Genomic DNA, 22,212 nt, shown 5'->3' with positions numbered 1-22,212 from the left:
TTCAACATGAGTGGCCGCCATTCGACATGGCATATCATCTCGCCAGCACACGAAGCTTCCGAGAGTGTGCTGGACTCGTAGTTCACAGCAGACACAGTTGAGCAGAACCATACTAATGCTCGGCTCCGAAGCAAAAAGCTGGTATGCATTGCACCTGCTGCCTTCTTATACTTCTTATACGCAGTGATCAGCGACAGCTGTATGCAGTAATTGCATGCCAATGTGCATTGGCTCATTTAGTTTACACTCAAAGTAGATTGGTCTATCGAAGCGATTCTAAGTTGGTCACCGATGTGGCGTCAAGAGTGACCGACTGAAAGGGAACCCTGGTTCCTCGATGGAAGGAGACGCTGTGTTGCAGTGCCACAATTCCAGCATCTCTGCCCAGCGCTTGCTTCATCCTTTGAGGCTGGTTTCCGGCTTCGCTGCTCATGCTTTTATGCTTCCTGGTTTTTTACGTCACCCACCTAAGACATCTCGCCCATCCATTGGACTGATTACACATGTTATTCACAGACGTTATGCTGGAGGCATTCCCCAAACGTTCTTGACGCAGTGTCTCGTTCCTTCGAGGAACCAGGGTTACATATTTAACCTTAGACATTTTTTTTCTACAGGGTGGCCATTCAAAGATTTGTTTAAATGTTATAAATGCATGTTTGCTTAATGCTGATGGCAAACAAAAAAGTATAATGCTTGTCTTTCTTTTACTAATTATATAGAAGCAATTTTTATAATACTTTTTTTTGTATACATTAATTAATTCCAGGTGCTGCCTTTCTCATCGCCATCAAAATAACATCGGCCAAGCAGAAAAACGTATCGGCCGATGCTGATATTTGAAAAATGTAAAATATTGGCCAATATTTTGGCCTTGGCGATATATCGGTTGACCACTTGATGAGTGCATAGGGCCAAGAGGCTTAGAGGGACCCTCAATGATGCCACAACAACTTGATCTTGAAAACTTTGGACTCATGTGTCCATTTGTTGATCTAATATGCTAATCATGAATCATGATTTTTGTAGTTTTGCTGTTGTTATACTTACAGTCTCTCCCAGAATCTGACCCAGCTTAGTGTAATTGTCAATAATTGTTCTAGTGGTGTTAATGTTGAAAGCTGTTCTGTGAAAGCGTTGGTTGGTTAGTTATCTTGCTTGGGACTTGTGGCGCAGAATGTTTTATGGCTTCCTGTTGCCTTACTGAGGAATTCGGCTCGTGTTTCAACCACAGCCCTGATCGACTCTTTAATTTGTCTGTTTCGAGTAATTTCTGCTACACTTGTGTATGCACACAGACTGAAGTAGTTCTTTTAATTGTTATGATTTTGGCTCACATTTAATGAGGGTTTTATTGTTGGCCTTCTGTAAAGTATGTTAATGTATTGTACATGTACTCAGTACTTGTTAGGGGTTCCTTTTGGTTTAATTACTGCCTCAATTTGGCATGGCTTGGAGGAGATCAGATGTGGTATTGCTGAGATGGTATGGAAGCCCATCTTTCTTTCACAGTGGCCTTCAGCTCATCTGCATTTTTTGGTCTCTTGTTTCTTATTTTCCTCTTGACAATAGCCCATAGATTCTCTATAGGGTTCAGGTCTGATGAGTTCACTGGCCAGTAAAACACATGGTCATTTAAACCAACTTTTGTTGCTTTTGACAGTGTGGGTAGGTTCCAAATCCTACTGGAAACTGAAATCAGCATCTTCAAAAAGCTGGTTAGCAAAAGGAAACATTAAGTGCTCCAAAATTTATTGGTAAATGGTTGCAGTCACTTTGGTTTTCAAAAAATACAAAGGTTGTACATTTGTACAAAGATGACTTTGCACTCCAAATCATCACAGACTGTGGAAACTTGAGTAGAAACACTGGACTTCAAGCAACTTGGGCTATGAGCTTCTCTACCCTTCCTCCAGACTCTAGGACCTTGGTTTCCAAACGAAATACAAGACTTACTCTCATCTAAAAAGAGGACTTTGGACAACTGGGTAACAGTCCATTTCTTCTTCTCCTTAGCCCAGGTAAGACGCCTCTGACTTTGTCTGATATTCAGGAGTGGCTTAACTAGAGGAATACGGAACTGTAGCCAAATTCCTTGACACATCAGTGTGTGGTGGCTCTTGATGCCTTGACCCCCAGCCACAGTCCATTCCTTGTGAAGTTCACTCAAATTCTTGAATTGATTTTGCTTGACAGTCCTCATACTGTAAGGCTGCAGTTCTTTCGTTTGGTTGTGCATCTTTTTCTTCCACACTTTTTACATCCCATCAAGTTTCTGTTAACATGCCTGGATACAGCACTCTGAGAAACAGACAGTTTCTTTGGCAATGAATGTTTGTGGCTTACCCTCCTTGTGAAGGGTGTCAATGATTGTCTTCTAGACAACTGTCAGATCAGCAGCCTACCGCAAGATTGTTTAACTTAGTGAACAAAAATGAGAGACCATTTTGAAGGCTCAGGAAACCACGAGGTGTTTTGAGTTGATGAGTTAGTTGATTCGAACTAATTTGTTGAGATAGTGTATTGGTGGGTTTTTGTTAAATTTGAGCCAAAATCATCACAATTAAAAGAACCAAAGACCAGAGATGTATAGTAACGAAGTAGAACTACTTCACTACTGTACTTAAGTAATATAAGGCGGTATTGTACTTCACTAGAGTATTATTTTTTTCTCCTACTTCCACTTTTACTTCAGTACATATTTTCGATGACTTTAATGCTTTTACTCCGATATTTTTTTAATGTGCTGCATCATTACTTATTACAATTATAAAAATGTTACGAATCATTCCATTACAAACCCACATTACCGCTGCCAGAACTGTAGATGGCAGGTTTGATGAAGCTGGCACATCATTGAGTGAATCAAGCGATTAAGAAGACTGCGCGTGCTGACTGAATTGCTGTGAAGAGAGAGATGAACACCGAGGCGAGCCAGATAATGACTCGTTTTCAGATCACCAGTAGTTCTTTCTGACAGTTCGATTCAATAAACCGGTTGAAGAAAACAGTTCACCAGTTCTTTTGCGCTAGACGTAATGGCGTCATTGGCATTGACTGTAAGCCTTCGGTTTACCTGGGCTCATAACATTAGCACAGAATCAGTTCAGAATCAGTAACCAGAAGAATCAGTTCGGTTCGGACACTTTGTGTATTGGTTTGCTTCACGCTGAATCACACATGCGCATTATCATCAGCTCCTCGGTTCTCGAATCGGACACGTCTGACAGAAACGGTTCTTAACTCGTGAACCAGTCAGTCTGTTGTTCGTTATCTGGCTCAGCTCGGTTCTCTCTTCACATCAGTTCAGTCAGTGTACTGTTTGAGTGCATGAATTACTCCGGGATATTGGTTTGTTTTAACTCAGAGGGAGTGTCAGCCACATTAAACAAGTTAACAGCTTAAGTCATTTGTGGATTAATGCGTATAGGAGATGCAAACCGTTTAAAACGATTCAGTTTGATTTGGTGAACTGTTTCGAAAAGATCTGGTTACATCGAATGATTCGTTCGCGAACCGATTACCACAAACTGCTTTATTTTGAACTGTCTTACAACAGACGCGGAAGAGAAGACAATGCTGAATAAAGTCGTAGTTTTTGCTGTTTTTGGACCAAAATGTATTTTCGAAGCTTAAAAAATTTCTAACTGACCCTCTGATGTTACATGGACTACTTTGATGATGTTTTTCTTACCTTTCTGGACATGGCCGGTATACCGTGTACACAGCTTCAATGGATGGACTGAGAGCTCTCGGACTAAATCTAAAATATCTTAAACTGTGTTCCGAAAATAAATGGAGGTCTTATGGGTTTGAAACAACATGAGGGTAAGTTATTAATGACATAATTTTGCAAATTGGGCGAACTAACCCTTTAATCTGTTTTTTGTTTACAAAAAGTTACAGTCAAAGGAATTGTGATTGTCCATTAGGTTAATAATTTGAAATAATAAAAACAATATGTTCAAAATTTTGACTACTTTCTTTAATAACTACATAACACAATACTTGTACTTTACTTTGAGTACTTGAGTAGAAAATTTTAAAATAGACTACTTGCAATACTTAAGTACAGAAAATTTTGAAAACTTTAGTACTTCTACTTAAGTGTGGTACTTAAAGAGCACTTCAACTTCTACTCAAGTCACTTTTTTGATAGAGCACTTGTAGTTTTACTCAAGTCTGGGCCTCTAGTACTTTATACATCTCTGCCAAAGACTTAAACTACTTCAGTCTGTGTGCATACACAAGTTTCACAATTTGAGTTGACTTACTGAAATAAATGAACTTTTCCATGACATTCTAATTTGTGAGATGCACCTGTACTTCATATTTAGATGTTGAGTCAATATAATCAATTCTACTAATTTTCCACTAAATCATCTGTGTTATATTAATGTTCATGCAGAGGAAGAAGGCATAACGTTATTGTTGATGCCATCGCCGGCGTCATGTTGTGAAGACGCCATGCCATGCCACGCCACGCCATGCCAATTGCACTTCTAAACAAAACTTTTCAATGATGTTTTGATCTACAATACTCAAGGTGATGGGAGACAATATTTCCCAGGTGTAGGAGCTGTTTGTACTTGGTCTTTTGTGTATCAACAGATAAAGTAAATAGTCATCTGTTGTGAGTCAACAGTTTAAGTTTGACAAAACAGAGATATTCTGAAACGTAAACACTCTCTTCCAAAGATGATGCACACTTGCTGAAAGTTTAACAACGAATACAGAACTTTTTTGTACAGTAGTGCAGAATGTATCAATTCATTAATGATTTAATCATTTTTGATAATAAAGGTCAGCACCAACATTCTGCAATACATATGAATATGCATTATATAATTACGAAATTTTACTACGAAAATGCCTTTCCTGGGTCAATTAGTTGATGAATGAATTAAATTAATGTTTCATTATATTACATATCTCAGGATAAAATTATTACAGTCTAGAGGGAATAATTAAGCACTCTTATGTTGTGCTGTGTTGTAGCAGTGTAGAAATGATTAGATGTATTAATTCCATTATATCGAGAAAAGGTCTGGAATGTTTTCCTCTAAACAATTTATTTGAGGCTGAAGACAAAAAGGCATGAACATCTTGGATGACATGGGAATGAATAAATGATAATTTGTATTCTGGAAGAATACCTCCCATTTCCCATCCTTTATATAGGTTACTGTTTAGTTATTTACCAGAAAGGCCCACAAATAAATATATTTAAATAATGTAAAGTACTAGTTAAAAGTTTGGAAACATTTATTTTATTATTATTACTGTTTTCCAATGTTTACATCTGATAAGTAATTTTAAGAATCAAAATTATTTCAGTAACCTTCAGGATGGGCTTTATATGATAAAATGTCACACTGGTTATCAAAATCAAATCAAATAGTAATGAAGGGAAAATCAGAACAAATACATTAAAGTTCAAGCGTTAGAGTTCATATCCATTGATACTGTTATGAAGTGAGAGTCAGAGGCGTTTGGATCCATGTGCAGCATTTATTAAACAGAATGGTCAGGCAGAGATCAGGAATGGCATCAGGTGTGTCAGGGATAACCAGAATCATAACCAGAAACAAGCAGAGATCCGGACAGGCAGCAGAGAATCAGAGTCGGAATACACAGTCCAAAAGGTCAAACACACTAATAACAAAAACAGGGAATAATGCTCGGAAATGTCAGACTGGCTAAACAAGACTTTGCAGTGAGTGAGAGTGATTGTGGTGCTTATATGTGTGTGTAAATGAGGTGCAGGTCTGGCAAGGAAATTGGCTGATGAATGAGGTGCAGGTGGGGCAAGGTGATTGTGATGCAGTTACTCATGGGAGATGTAGTTTGGGTGTGGTGCAACAGTATGAGAAGTGCTAGTGTCCAAGTGATGATATGGTGACATCCAGTGGTTGATGGGTGGAATCTTCCTGAGTGGAGTGACCTCTACTGAAGTTCATGGGCACTCCAGCTAATGATCGTGACTTGATTTGGTTCATGAAGATCATTTTTGACTTGACTTGGCTCATGAAGATCATTGGTGACTTGACTTGGCTCATGAAGATCAACTGTGACTTGACTTAACTCACGGAGGTTACCGGTGACTTGACTTGGCTCATGAAGATCGTTGGTGACTTGGCTTGGCTCATGAAGATCGTTGGTGACTTGACTTGGCTCATGAAGTTTAACTGTGGTTTTACTTGACTCATGGGTGTTAATGGTGACTTGATTTGACTCTAGACAGTCAGCGGTGACCTGACCTGACTCCTGATGGTCAACGGTGACCTGACTAAGCTCCGGGAAATCGATGGGGACCTGATCAATGGGGACCTGACTTGACTCTGGAAAGTCGACGGGGACCTGACTTGATTCTGGAAAGTCGACGGGGACTTGACTTGACTCTGGAAAGTCGGCGGCTGCGGCCATCTTGTGCAGCAGCACTGGGCTGGTGGCCATCTTGTGCAGCGGCGCTGGCCTGGCGGCCATCTTGTGTAGTGGCTCTGGGGTTTCAACACTGTCCTCTGCCTCACCCACAGTAAACGAAGAGCCACACAACAAAAGAACATATTCTATGAGATCCCTTAGGCGGCCATTAAATTCCCCTCAAGGTAACCATGATTTAATAGGTTCATTGAGTCCAAACTGAAACAAGTCCTTAAAAAAAGCATCATCATTTAAAGGAACTTGATACACTAACTCACAGAATAGTTGAACATAGTCCTCAATAGATTGATTTCCTTGTCGTAGGTTTAACTGCTGGTCGAACGGATCCATGGTTAGGCTGATCTGTAAACTGGAACTGATACCTCAGTGACAAGGGGATACCGGGCTGCTGGATCCTGGTGTGGCGAAGTCTTCTGTTACGAAGTGAGAGTCAGAGGCATTCGGATCCATGTGCAGCATTTATTAAACAGAATGGTCAGACAGGCAGAGATCAGGAATGATAACCAGGATAACCAGAATCGTAACCAGAAACAAGCAGAGTCGGAATACACAGTCCAAAAGTCAAACACAGGAATAACAAACACGGGGAAAAACGCTCGGAAATGTCAGACTGGCTAAACAAGACTTTGCAGTGAGCAGTTAATTTCCCCTGGATTGTAACAGTATCCCCAGATATTATTAGAACAGTACTGTAATGAATATGAACTGTTTTAAGTGCCTCCTAAAGGCTGAGTATTATTCGGTCATATCTCATAATTTTTTGGATTTGAACCAGACTAGTTCACTTAGATTGTACTACATGAAGAACATTGTTTTTATTTTTATTTTTTACCTATTACAATTTTTGACCAATCAAACTGAAATGTGGCTGATGTCCAGATGAAGACTCTATTCCAGATGGCCCTCCGAGCTACTGGAGTGTCCAGATAATTGATTATAACGTGCAGGTGTTACATCATTGTTTTGTCAGAATGATCTCAGGAGATTTTTGAGAAAATATATATTTGAAATGAATTACATTGATATCAGTGAATAGACTAAATGTGCAGTAGGACAGGATAATAGGACTTTATATTTACAGAGTAATTCAAACTTGCTGACAGACAAAAAAAGCCACAGTCATTATTTATTCTGGCTTTGTAGGTTTATTAAATGTTATATATGTTTATTAATAGACAATGCTGTGTATTCTTTGAATTTATACAAATGCATTTATTATGTCTTTGTGGTAATTTAAATTTTCAGCTTGGAGAAAACGCCAATCCCAAAGCTGCGATGAATTCTGTAAGTGAAAGTTTTTCTGAGAATAACTCCATTGTTCATCCTGAATATTTTTTCATCGTTGGACTTTCAGGTGTACCATACAGCACTTATTACTATATTTTCTTATTTTTCCTTTATATTATTGCTGTAATTTGGAACTCTGTAGTGCTCTTTATTATAGTTGTTGACCAGAACCTGCACAGTCCAAAGTACTTTGCTATGTTTCACTTGGCCCTGGCAGACTTTAGTGAAACTAATGCACTGATTCCAAACATAATGAAGATTTTTGTTTTTGATTCACAGTACATCTCCTTCAATGCTTGTTTGGCCAACATGTTTTTTGTGCACTTCTTTAGTACTATGCAGAGCTTCACTCTTGTAGTTCTGGCATATGATCGCTTCATTGCAATTTGTTTGCCATTAAGATATCATGCCATAGTAAATAATACTGTAATGTCTGTAGTGTTTTTAGTATTATGGGCATTTAACGGTTGTCTGGTTTCCTTTGTGGTGTTTTTGATCAAACGACTTTCATTCTGTAAAACCAATATGATACCAAGTTATTATTGTGATCATGGACCAGTGTTTAGGTTGGCATGCAATGATGTTAGCATTAATGTTTTCATGGCAAAACTCTGCACAGCTTTATACTTGGTAGCACCATTTCTCATTATAGTTCTGTCATATCTGGGTATTTTTCTTGCCTTAAGCAAAATAACAACTTGGGAAGGACGTTTAAAAGCTCTGAAGACCTGTGTTTCTCACCTGTTGTTAGTGGGATCCTTTTTTCTACCAATAATCTGCATATACATGGTTGCATTTGTAATTTATCTTACACCTAATGCCAGAATCATCAGCACATCACTGGCATATGCTGTTCCACCGATGCTACATCCTATTATTTATGTTTTAAATACAGCTGAAATCAAAGAGGTAATTCGAAAATACATTAAAAAGAGATCAACACAAATTGAGAGTGTTTCAAACTAACTACATTTATTATATGATTCTTTATTATTTAATTAAATTATGTCAAATAAATTTGTAGTAAAATACATTCTCAAAAGTACTTAGAAAAAAAAGTGAGGAATAGGTTAATTAAATATACTGGGTTATATACAATAAGTTATAAGTGTGTAAGTGTATAAGCATAAGAAGAAACATGACGTGATATGCTTTTATTTATTATTGAATGTATTTTTGTATCTTTCACATCTTGTTTCGATGTGGACCCACCCAAGTTAGACCCATCTACATTATTATGTAACCGACTTAAAATGTTATGACCAGTCTTACAGAATAAAATAAATAAATGACTAATTTGGAAAACTAGTCTAAGTCTACTAGTCTAATTATTAACTGGTCTAATAATCCTTGTGATTCCATAAATAGTGGTGTATATCCCTTACTCATAATATGCATTTTGAGATTTTATGTTTTAATAATTTAAGGATAAAAGGCCACATAACTGGAAGCCCACTCTGATCCAGCAAATGAGTCAGCTTCCAAATTAAGAAACATTTTCCGTTTGAAATCACATCTTTGGCATTGGTCAAAACTTGAGAAGTGTGTCCTTTGCAGAAGTAAAAAGCCCATATCTCCAGACCAAGGCTGGAGTGGGACTTCTTTTCAGCCCAGGGTTCTCATGCACTAAGCCAGCAAACAGATCATCATTGAGGGGAAGTGTATACTGGTCAGGAGACAGTACAGTGTTTACTGTCACTTAAAAGGCACCGCAAATTTGAATAGAGCCATCATTTTTTAGCACAGGTACTATAGGAGTAGCTCATTCACTGTTATTCACTGGTACGATGACTCCACTGGTAACCAGCTCTTCCAGAGCTGTCTCAACTTTTGATCTGATAGCATATGGCACAGAACGGGCTTTGCAACACTTGGGCTTACTATCAGGCTTGATGTCAAGTTTAGCCATAATGTATTTCATCTTACTGAGTTCATCCTTGAAAACATCAGAATGCTTTCCCAGAACACCACTGAGCTCAGTGTTTCCCTTTGACACCATCTGCAGCATCGGACAGTCCAGTTTCAATGTTTCCAGCCATTCTCATCCAAGTAAAGCTGGGTAGTTCCCTTTAACCACATACAGTGGCAGTGTTGCAGACTGATCATTTAATTCCACATATAGATATATCTGACTTTGCCACATTTATAACATTACATATTTCGGTTCTTTACCAGGGGAATGCTGAAATGTGTTCATGTCAGCAGACAATTTATTAACTTTATTTGCTTAAATTAATTGCTGTGCTTCCTAAGCAGCAAATTCCATGCTTACACTTATTTCTGTGGCTTCCTGCAATGTTAGATTACTTTCACTTAACAGTCTTTTTGAATGGCTTCGTTTCTTAATCCACAAATGAGCCTGTCCCTGATTGTATCATTCAAAATATCATTGAATTCACAGTTTTCACAAAGTTTCTTCAGTTTCTCCCTCTTCCTGCTTTCTTTTGTGAAACCAAAATCTTTACTCTTTGACAAATGGTTTAGGTGAAAACTTGGAACTTAGTACTGCCACAGTCTCTGCATAAGTTTTCTCACCTGGTTTTGCGTGCTATACAAAACTGCGTAGTAAAGTGAAGGCCATTACCTCCATCACACGGAGAAAAGCAGGCACAATCTTCTTATCCTCAATGGTATTTGCCTGCAGCAAATATTAAAATCGCATATTTTAGTGGAAATGTCCAGCCGTATTGTCTTTCTGTATCTATTCACAGGCAAGCTTGCGCCGTGTTCAGCTGTTTACTGCACTCCACTCTACTATTCGGCAATTCACACACACAAAGGTTCTTTCAAACATCATCGCCACTTTGTCATGTCTATCCCTTTTCTACTTATTAAGACAGAGGACACTAAAGAGTAGTCAGAAATAACAATTCAGGAACATATGAACTTGCCTCTTTAATGATCACATGCACTTGCACATGCACTCATAATTATTATTTTATTAATACATAACAGTTGAGCTTATGAATGCAGTTCATAGGCTTTCAGAGTAGTCATTGCTGAAATACCAGAGTTTTGTTGAGTGTGCGCAAAGTCCTGCCCCCCCACCACCCACCTTAGTTACTGTTGCTGTATCTGGCAAGCCATGGCGCTCTCACACATGCAGTAAAAAATACATTGTGAAGTAAAGACAACACGCTGACAGACAGCACGGAGCAGATTCCTTTTGGTATGAAACAATGTCTCAACTTTCACATTTTTAAAGAAATTTTAAGAAATAATTTTGTGGCTCTTCAATGTTATGACTAGTGATGTCACGGTATGAAAACTATTTATCATGATTATAGTGACCTAAATTTTCACGGTTATCAGTATTATCACGGTATTGTTCAAATGTGCTGAAAAATTTCTAAAAGTACTGACAGAAATTGTTTTAACCAAGTTTAGTTTTTAAAATCAACAAATAATAAATAAAATACATTTTTGTTTCCGTAAACTAAAAACAATAACATTCAGTGATGCACAGATTTTAAATGACAACATGACTGACAACAGTTTATCTAATAGAATCTATTAGAATCGATGTTAAAATAAAGCTTTGAAAAAGTTTCATAAAATGGTAAACCTCACATTTCAGCCATTAAGTAAATAAAAGGGTTAAGTCAAAATTATACATTATTAATAAATTATCATATGTATTTTATCTGCTCCTTAAATTATTCTAGATACCTTATCCAAATTGTAAAAATGTGTAGAATCCACATTAGCTTCTTTTTCATCAACCAGTCAAACATCACAGCAGGATATGCAAATTCTGTCAGTTTTTTTGGCCAGTGAAAATCTGTACACAGGCTAAATCCACTCTCTGACACTAGGTGGGGCTCATTGAACAGCTGAATTAGAATCGTTTCCTCGTAACCTCTGTTGACAAAGCAGCATTGCGATTAAGAACACTAGGAATAAAATAGAGCAAGATAAAAACAAAATGTGGGACAGTATTTTTTTTATCACAAATTGTTCAAATTGCTGTAATCGAATATGGTTTTAATGATAATTAAAATATGAAATGCTAATACTAACCGTAGGGAATTTTATCATGATTTATCGTCAAATCGGTAATGGTCCCATCCCTAGTCGTGACATATCATTGCATTCATATATCGTCTCCAGGAGCCTTGTGGGATAATAAAGTGTCCATTGACTCCACACTTCAGAATCCATCCGATATTAGCCACGGAGGCAGAGCTAGCTGCAGCAATTATCTTTCTCTGAGGAGATTGATGTTGTTTGTGTGACTGAGTGGCAAAAAAAAAAAAAGACATGCGCACTGCCGAGGCAACGATTGGTTGATATTAGCTCAATCAGAGCAGACGACCATTCGTCATCGAGGCGTCATTCTCGCTCACATGAAAGAGCTGGGGTTAAGATTTAACACCAAGGAAAGTGTTCTTTCTCCAGTACAGAGAACCACTTAACTGAGCGTGGTGTGGGAGTCGACCACGATGCAGGCACATATGTCACCTGCTCGGATTGAGTCGATCCTCACTGCAGTCGTGAGAGTGAGAGAAGGTCAGTCACTCACTGTCAAGCAGTCTCAGAGATTGCTGGGTCTGATGGCAGCTGTGTCCAACGTGAATGCTATTGGCCTGCTATACATGAGACCTCTACGGTGGTGGCTCAAGACCTAGGGGTTCTCCCCGAGGTGCCTACATGCCTTAGACATGTGCAGAAAACCTTGGTTCTTGTCTCAAGGCCCGGAGCTGGCAGCTCCTTGTCGCCACATAATGCTAGACGGATGCATCCCTCACCGCCTGGGTGCAGTCCTGAGTGGCCACCCTGCCCGCGGTCTGTTTTGCGTCGGTCACCAATGTGACGTTGTTTTATGAAGCAAGTCTTTCTCCTCAAATGCTATTGAGCTTCAAACTTGTGTTTGAGCCCATGTGAAAAAGTAGCACAATTTACATATGATTTACAGTTTATTTTAAAGGGGGGGTGAAATGCTCGTTTTCACTCAATATCCTGTTAATCTTGAGTTCCTATAGAGTAGTACTGCATCCTTCATAACTCCAAAAAGTCTTTACCGATTTTTCCCAGAAAAACACGAGCGCCTGGAGGCGTGACGTGTGGGCGGAGCTAAAGAATCACGAGCGCGAGTAGGCTTTTGCGTTGAGAGCATCTGTGACATTACCGTGAGGAAAAAAACATCCAAAACAAACCATGGCTAACTAATGTCAGATTCAGCCTTATATTTTTGATCCAGAATCAGATCCAGAGGCTGAAATTTAACAAGAGCAGCATCAGCAACGACTATGGCAGGACGTCTCTATGTGGTATGTATTGAAACTGTATATATTTGCTTAGCGGTTTTGGAAAATGACAATGTTCCACTTTATGTTGTCTTTTTTTTTTTCTTTAAAGGTGTACATGTGGGAAGCGCAGTTTGATGCCAACATTACATGTTGTTTACTTGATGTGCTTACGCGCCGATAGTTAAGTTAACAACACAGAGATATTTGAAGCAGTTTTACTCACCGCCTGCGGTTCAAACCCACGATCGTGACCCTTTTTCGTTGGGACTGCATTATCCTTATAAACGATGTGCAAATCCGGCGTCAAACTGGGCCTTGTTTGTAAAACAAGCATCTTCGAAATGCAGGGAACAAACACAAACACTTGCACAACTCCGTTGATGCTCTGTAAAAATAAACTCCATCTACTGGTCCCTTAATGCTGTTTTTTTTTTTGGTAATCTGTGCAGGGTTGTCTTGCCCTGGCAACCAAAAACACACTTCTTTTGTGACAATTCAGTCTCTCGCTCTGATCAGTGAATGTCTCTTCTCTGCTCCACGGGAGTGCACACTCTTCCGGGAGAAGTGCCCTTAGGACCCATATAAAAAAATGTCCAAAACTTGTGACAAACCGGAAGAGGTATTTTTGGAACAAAAACACTCCTTCAAACATACAACTTAATTTTTGAAACTTCGTCCATGTTTAGCATGGGAATCCAACTCTTTAACAGTGTAAAAAACACAGTATGCATGAAATAGCATTTCACCCCCCCTTTAATAAATATCAAACATTCAATTCAATTGTGCATTATAGCTGACACCTACGTGAACAATTACAGTTGTTTTTATGACTGTAAGTCATTCTCCTCAAATGCTACTGACGTTAGTAGTGTATACCAATATCGCATGTAACTTTAGAGACGGTCATTTGAGACTCTCGAACATCCAACGTCAAGCCAACTTCATTTTTTCATAGTTTTCTCTTCTCTGCGCCGGACTGGTGATGTCCTTTACCCAGGCATAGATGTCCATCCATCAATTATGAACATTCAGCCGCAAACATGAGGTACTAGCGGTCGCGAGCGCAGATGGGAGAATGGTGCAGGTTTTTTTTTTCTTCTTCTTCTTTTTTGAGCAACTGGGATGGTGCCCCCTCTGGGATTTGGTGGCCTACGCAGACTGTGTATTCTGCGTATAGGGAGCGGCAGTACTGCTGTCATCTCTCCCGCAAGTCGCGACCGTGCATGCTGTGTTGTGATGGTAAATGGCACATTGCACTGCGTGCAGCCGCAGACCAATCGGTGTTAACGGTGGCCACCGGCGGCGCCAGGGGGGGTCTTGGGGGGTCTCAAGACCCTGCCAAAAAATGCCTTGACCCCCCATTTGACCCCCCAGCCTCTTCCTGATTAAAAAATATATATATTCAGGATAAAGATCCAAAAATGTTTCTCTTCAAACTACGCAGAACAATAATAAATAATAATTATTTCGACATTTATTCATACACTGAACCGAGAACCGTTTCTGTCGGACGCGTCCGATTCGAGAACTGATGAGCTGATGATAACTGCGCATGCGTGATTCAGCGCGAAGCAGACTGACACAGAGCGCATCTGAACCGAACTGATTCTTTTGGTGATTGATTCTGAACTTATTCTTTGCTAATGTTATAAGCGCGGGTAAACCAAAGGCTTGAATGAAGGGCAATCATCGCCAATGACGGCATTACATCGAGCGCAAAAGAACCGGTGAACCATTTTTTTTTTCAGCTGGTTTATTTGATCGAATTGTCCGAAAGAACCGGTTCACTTGAGCACCTGCTCCTTTGCCCCTTAAGTGCCCTTTTGTCAAAGCAAAATTTCCTCAATTTTTTTTGTAATAACATAAACTTTTGTGAATGCCTGCCCACGCCCAATCATAATATTAGTACAATTTATTAATAATAATTTAGCCGTAAATAAAATGACCAACATGATGACAGTTCACCTGACTACGACCTCATCCAACCGGGAAGATTCCTCATGCTGCACGCGCATTTTTTAATTGCTAGAGGATATTTTCAACATCGTGGCAGCTGGTAAGTGGTGTTTCATTCTCAGCGAAGTGATTTTGGTGTTTATTTACTTATTATTATTTTGAAAGAACGATGTGATGTGAGAACATACAGATACGTTGTTTATATTGCTGTGTGTAGCCTGTAGTGTAGAAGTAACACTAGCGTGCTGTTTGAGGGAGAAAAGTTTCACAGGCATCGAGGGGTCTGGTCTTTTTTATGTTATTTGAATAAACTTTTATTATATTACAGTACTTATTTATTTTTAACACGTAAAAATAATTATCACAACACTGGTAAGGCTTATTCAGATTTTCTCATTCTCTGAATTATCATTATAAAAATAAAAACTATTCAGAAATGAATTAAAATATAATTATATTTTAAATGTGATGCAAATATTTTTTCTACAAAAGCAACAAGTGTTTACAACAGCAAGACCACTTTAGCCTGTAAACTCAATAATATCTATCTGGAAATAAATGTAAAAATATCAATGTCAATAAAAATGCATAATATAACTGACATGAAAGTACTCGATGTACTCGATGGCGCCGCGCATGGCTGCTTCAGTGCTTGGCTCTCCAGTGTTTGTACTGTTTTTGTTCGTTTTTCCTGTTTTTTGTTTAACAAACACTATCAGTTTCACCAGGGATGAACTGCTGAACATTCGGCAGAACACACCACAAGATCTTTTACCGGATTTAAATTATTCAGACGTTTTACTGAACATTGTTATCGGAGGAGCGGCGGCGCTGATCAAGCGCTTCAGGACGCGCAGACGGGGGAAACGAGCGGGAGCGCTCGTCAGACTCAGGAAGCGCGGATTTCGAACGCCGTTGCCTAGCATCCATCTGGCAAATCTCCGCTCTCTACCCAACAAAACAGACGAACTTCTGCTCTCTCGGACAAATAAGATTTCTCTCACTCTGCTGCTCTGTGTTTCACGGAAACCTGGCTGAATGACGCCATACCGGACAGCGCGCTCCATCTGCCGGGCTTTCAACTGTTCAGAGCGGATCGCGAATCAGAATCCACGGGGAAATCGCGCGGCGGCGGGACATGCTTTTACATCAATGAGCGGTGGTGTAGAGATGTAACTGTGTTAAAGAAGATGTGCTGTCCTGATCTAGAAATGCAGTTTGTCAACTGCAAGCCGTTCTATTCGCCGGGGGAATTTCACTCGTTCATTCTGGTTAGTGTTTACATCCATCCGCAAGCGCACGTGAGCTCAGCTTTACAGAAACTGGCTGATCAGATCACAGACACAGAACAACAACACCCGGACTCTGTTTTAATCATTCTTGGGGACTTTAACAAAGCCAATCTCTCCCGTGAACTGCCAAAATACAGACAGCATGTTACATGTCCCACCAGAGACAGTAATATATTGGATCACTGTTACACCACAATAAAGGACGCATATCACTCTGTTCCACGAGCAGCTTTGGGAAATTCTGATCACTGTCTGATTCATCTTATACCATCCTACAAACAGAAACTTAAATCTGCTAAACCTGTAGTAAGGACTGTGAAGAGATGGACCAGCGAAACAGAGCAGGATTTACAATCTTGTTTTGACCTCACTGATTGGAGTGTTTTTGAAGCTGCTACCACCGATCTGGACGAACTCACAGAGACTGTAACATCCTATATTAGTTTCTGTGAGGATGTTTGCATTCCTACCAGGACTTATTTAACATTCAACAACGATAAGCCATGGTTTACAGTAAAACTCAGACATCTTCGTCAGGCCAAAGAGGATGCCTACAGAAATGGGGACAGGGTCTTGTACAATCAGGCCAGGAACACACTGAACAAAGAGATCAGAGCAGCTAAAAAGACCTACGCTAAAAAGTTGGAAGGCCAGTTTTCTTCCAACGACTCAACTTCAGTTTGGAGAGGACTGAGGGCCATCACAAACTACAAGACACCATCCCCTTGCACTGAGGCTAATCAACGGCTTGCTAATGACCTGAATGAGTTTTATTGCAGATTTGAAACCCCCAACACCCATTCTGACCATCTCCCTGCACAACCATTAACACCTCCTGCAATCCCCCTCTCCACACCTCCTGCTCTTCAAATCTGTGAAGATGATGTGTGCCAGGTCTTCAAGAAGAACAAAAGAAGAAAAGCACCAGGCCCAGAGGGTGTTACATCAGCCTGTCTGAAAATCTGTGTTGACCAGCTGGCCCCAATCTTTTCACAGATCTTCAACAGATCCCTGGAGTTGTGTGAAGTACCTTCCTGCTTCAAACGCTCCACCATCATCCCCATCCCAAAGAAACCCAAGATAACAGGACTTAACGACTACAGACCTGTGGCTCTAACGTCTGTGGTCATGAAGTCGTTTGAAAAACTGGTTCTGGGTTATCTGAAGGACATCACTGGACCCTTACTGGACCCCCTCCAGTTTGCTTACCGAGCAAACAGGTCCGTGGATGATGCAATCAACATAGGATTGCACTTCATCCTGCAACATCTGGACAAAACAGGGACTTACGTGAGGATCCTGTTTGTGGACTTTAGTTCGGCTTTCAACACCATCATCCCAACAACCCTCCAGACCAAACTGACCCAGCTCTCTGTTCCTAGCTCTATCTGTCGGTGGATCACCAGCTTTCTGACAGATAGGCAACAGTTAGTGAGACTGGGGAAATTCACATCAAACAGCTGCTCCACCAACACTGGTGCCCCTCAGGGATGTGTTCTCTCCCCTCTGCTCTTCTCCCTGTACACCAACGACTGCACCTCTAAAGACCCCTCTGTCAAGCTCCTGAAGTTTGCAGATGACACTACAGTCATCGGCCTCATCCAGGACGGTGATGAGTCTGCTTACAGACAAGAGGTTGAGCAGCTGGCTGTCTGGTGCAGTCTTAACAACCTGGAGCTGAACATGCTCAAAACAGTGGAGATGATCGTGGACTTCAGGAGAAACCCACCTGCACTTTCCCCACTCACCATCATGAACAGCCCTGTGACTGCAGTGGAGTCATTCAGGTTCCTGGGAACCACCATCTCTCAGGACCTGAAGTGGGACAATCACATTGACTCCATTGTAAAAAAGGCCCAACAAAGGTTGTATTTCCTTCGCCAGCTGAGGAAGTTTAACTTGCCACAGGAGCTGCTGAAACAGTTCTACTCAGCCGTCATTGAGTCTGTACTGTGTACTTCTATAACTGTCTGGTTTGGCTCAGCAACAAAATCGGACATCAGAAGACTACAGAGAACTGTTCGGACTGCTGAAAGGATTATTGGTGCTCCCCTGCCCACCCTTCAAGAACTGTATACATCCAGAGTGAGGAAAAGGGCTCATAAAATCACTCTGGATCCCTCACATCCAAGTCACCCCATTTTTGAACTTTTGCCATCTGGCCGGCGTCTCAGAGCCGCAAATACCAGAACAGCAAGGCACAAAAACAGTTTCTTCCCCCAGGCAATCTACCTCATGAACAGTTAAATGTTCCCCACTTATGCTTATGCAAACAAAAGTGCAACTTCCTTATATTTATTTGTTACCCCTCCATCCTAGTACATCCCTGCATCTTTTTCAATCCTATCCCATTATCATTTATAGCACAATTGTTTATACACTTATTTATTTGGCAACATTTTTTTTTTTTTTTTTTGTCTGTGTGTTGGTGTCTCTGTGTACTGGAAGCTTATGTCACTAAAACAAATTCCTTGTATGCGCAAACATACTTGGCAATAAAGCTCTTTCTGATTCTGATTCTGATTCTGAAAGTGCAGTGTGAAGGATATGAATAACAAATGTAGCCTGTCATTTGTTTACATTGCAAAGGTGTTTTTGTTGTTTAGTAGCAGAAATATGCAGTTATTAGCCATGTCCACTGTATTTTTTGTTGGTTTTCATGAGACCCCCCTTGAAAAGACCAGGACCCCCCCATTGCCTCCCCAATCAAAATTGTCTGGAGCCGCCACTGATGGTGGCCATTCAAAGATTTGTTTAAATTTTATAAATATAAGTATTGCTTAATGCTTATGGCAAACAAAAAAGTATCATGCTTGCCTTTCTATTACTAATAATATAAAAGCAATTTTTATAATTCTTTTTTGTATACATTAATTAATTCCAGGCACTGCCTTTCTCATCGCCATGAAAATAAAAGTCCCTCCCTAAACACATCGGCCAAGCAGAAAAATGTATCGTCCGATGCTGATATTTTAAAAATGTAAAATATTGGCCTAGGTGATATATCGGTCGACCACTTGCTGAGTGCATAGGGCCCAGAGGCTTAGAGGGGCCCGCAAAGATGCCACAACAACTTGATCTTGAACACTTTGGACTCATGTGTCCATTTGTGGATCTAATGTGCTAGTTGTGGTTTTTCTTATAACTGAGTAAAAAAAAGAAGAAAGAAGGAAAGTTGAGTTTAAAAATTGCCTATTTATGCTATAGGGTCCTAGCTGAACAGCACTGCTTGAATATTGTTAATCATGAATCATGATTTTTGTAGTTTTGCTGTTGTTATTCTTATAGTCTCTCCCAGAATCTGACCCAGCTTAGTGTCATTGTGTTGTTTGCAACATATTCCCTTATTCATTTATAGATTTATCTTATGAAACTGATACTTTGAAGTGCTACATTTAAAGAGATCAACCCTAAATAAATGAGATCATAACAAAAATTAAGAAATCAAGATTTAATATGTGACCTTCTTTATCAATAAACAGGATTACCTTGAGCATCAATAAATGTATATATTAGTTCATGTTTAGATTGTATTCTTTATTATATAGCAAATGCAGAAATAACAATAAGTTGAGACATCACAACAGAGAGACAATTAAAAGATAATTGTCAGCAGATTTCAAACATACCCATGTGAAAAATTTTATTTTATTTAACCCATATTTTACCAGGAATAATCCCTTGAGATAAAAATCTCTTCTACCAGGGAGTCCTGGCCAAAATGGCAGCATACAAAATTTCACACATAAAATATTACAAGACAAACATTAGAGGAAAACAAAACAAAAACAAAAAAATCCTGTCACAAAAAATGTCCAGCATTCAAGATTAATGAAATATATAAATGTTAAGTAAAACAGGAACATGATTCTTTCAAATGTGACATCAAAAGGTTTCTAAAAATATTTAACGATGGCAGCATGTTTAGCTTCAAAATACTCTGCATTTCATTCCATAGTCTGGGCGCATTACAAGAAAAGGCAGTTTTACCAAACTCGGTGTATGATCGAGGCACAGTTAAAAGTAATTTAAATTAAAATGGATCCTTGGTTTGCATTATTTGAATTATATGAACATGATATGAACAAACATGACAGTTAACAGCATTTGAGTGGAATAAACTTTAGGGTAACATGAAATATGTCAGCATAATACTGACTGCTCACAATTTATTTTATTTTTTTTATCAAATATTTTGCACAGTTTTCTGTCAATTTAGTTGTTTTATCTTCAGGTCAGTGATTAAGAACAAGCACTTAAAATCAAATGGATTCAAACATAACTAAATAAACTGCATATCACTGCTGTTATGTACATTTATGTCTCAAATGCCCGTTCATGTTAGTAGTGTAGCAGAGTGAATATAACTATTTTCTGCTCATACACTTTTATTTTCCACATAATGAATATAAAATATTTATGAAAAAATATATTTAATTTAATGGCTAATGATGGAAGAACACACAACCATTACAGTCATTTAGAAATATTTCTAATTGGCACAATTCTTTTTTTAAGCACTTTTCGAATTAAGACTCTGATTTCAGCTGTGTTTAAAACATAAATAATGGGATTTAACATTGGTGGAAGAGTAAATGAAAGAGATGTGCTGATGACTCTGGCATTTGGAGTGAGAGAAGTAATTGATGAAGCAATAAAAATGCATATTACAGGAAGAAAGAATATTCCGACCAAAATAAGGTGAGAAACACAGGTCTTCAGTGCTTTTAAACGTGCTTCCCAAGTTGTAATTTTACTTAAGGCAAAAAAAATGCCCATATATGACAGGACTATAATGCATAATGGTGCTACAAGGAACAAAGCAGCAATGAGGTTTGTTATAAATATATTAATGCTATTGTCATTGCATGCCAACCTCAATACTGGTCCATAGTCACAATAATAACTCTGTACCACATTAGTTTTGCAGAATGAAAGTCTGGTCATCAAAGATGCTGCCAGGGCCACCAGAGAAGTGTTGAATGCCCATACTACTAAAAACACTAAAGACATTACAGTATTATTTAGTAGGGCATGATATCTTAATGGCAGGCAAATTGCAATGAAACGATCAAATGCCAGAACGACAAGAGTGACACTTTGCACAGTAATAAAGAAGTTCACAAAAAACATGTTTGCCAGACAAGCATTGTAAGAGATGAACTGTGAGTCAGAAAAAAAAGTCTTCATCATGTTAGGAATCACTGCATTAGTTTCACCAATATCAGCCAAGGCCAAATTAAACACACCGATGTACTTTGGACTGTGCAGGCTTCGTTCAAGAGCAATAATGAGAAGCACTATAGAGTTCCCAATCACAGCAATAAAATATGTGATAAATAAAAAAATATAGTAATAACTGCTATAAGGTATACCTGAAAGTCCAATGATGAAAAAGTATTCAGGACGAACAATGGGCATATTCTGGACAAAACTTGCATTTAAAGTACTCATGGCAGCTTTGTGTTTGATGTTTTTTTTTTTTTTTAAATCAGAAAACAGAAATACCATGAAGACAAAATTGTCATCTTACTCTTCTAACAACTATTTTCAAATGCTGAAATGATACCTTTATGTAAAGTCCCTGCATAATATTTAAATCACAAACCTGCATATATTAAGTTTTAGAGCCAGAGCATACAATGACTGTGAACGTCTGAACTCTTGTGAGCTACTTTGAATATTACTCTGAAAATGCTCATCCTTACTCTCTTATGTTGTGAAAATCATTGAGCATTTGCATAATTGAATCCAAATATATCTTCATCTCTTGAGAGCCTTTAGACAACACATGATGTAATACTATACTATGCTTAGACCTACATTTTCTCCGCAAAATTCACTGAAGCATTTCTACATCAAACAAGAAGCTAAGTAATCAGTGGATTGAAGATCACTGTGAGTCTATTAATAATTAGATTTTTGCATTTTCGCAAACACTTGCGTTATAATCAGTGACACAGTTCCTGTTGCATGCATGCTTT

The 22,212-nt window shown here is 39.0% G+C and overlaps 2 protein-coding genes across 2 annotated transcripts; one reads left to right on the top strand and one right to left on the bottom strand.

Moving 5' to 3' along the window:
• Window positions 1–2,405: 2,405 nt before the first annotated feature.
• On the top strand, window positions 2,406–8,697 carry LOC113059016 (olfactory receptor 52E8-like). The gene is made up of 3 exons (XM_026227254.1): window positions 2,406–2,414; window positions 6,983–7,004; window positions 7,715–8,697. Exon 3 carries the CDS (start codon window positions 7,720–7,722, stop codon window positions 8,695–8,697), a length of 978 nt encoding a protein of 325 aa, XP_026083039.1. The 5' UTR covers window positions 2,406–2,414; window positions 6,983–7,004; window positions 7,715–7,719.
• An 11,375-nt stretch (window positions 8,698–20,072) lies between these two features.
• Window positions 20,073–21,700, bottom strand: LOC113059015 (olfactory receptor 1M1-like). The gene has a single exon (XM_026227253.1). It carries the CDS (start codon window positions 21,680–21,682, stop codon window positions 20,705–20,707), a length of 978 nt encoding a protein of 325 aa, XP_026083038.1. The 5' UTR covers window positions 21,683–21,700; the 3' UTR covers window positions 20,073–20,704.
• Between the last annotated feature and the right edge of the window lie 512 nt (window positions 21,701–22,212).

The sequence above is a fragment of the Carassius auratus genome, chromosome 40 (assembly GCF_003368295.1).
Source record: "Carassius auratus strain Wakin chromosome 40, ASM336829v1, whole genome shotgun sequence".
NCBI classification, from domain to species: Eukaryota; Metazoa; Chordata; class Actinopteri; order Cypriniformes; family Cyprinidae; genus Carassius; species Carassius auratus.
This window is presented reverse-complemented; position numbering and strand designations above follow the sequence as displayed.

Bases quoted from the DNA above. Each gene is read 5' to 3' on its own strand.
- LOC113059016 (XM_026227254.1), top strand. From the start codon at position 7,720: ATGAATTCTGTAAGTGAAAGTTTTTCTGAGAATAACTCCATTGTTCAT.
- LOC113059015 (XM_026227253.1), bottom strand. From the start codon at position 21,682: ATGAGTACTTTAAATGCAAGTTTTGTCCAGAATATGCCCATTGTTCGT.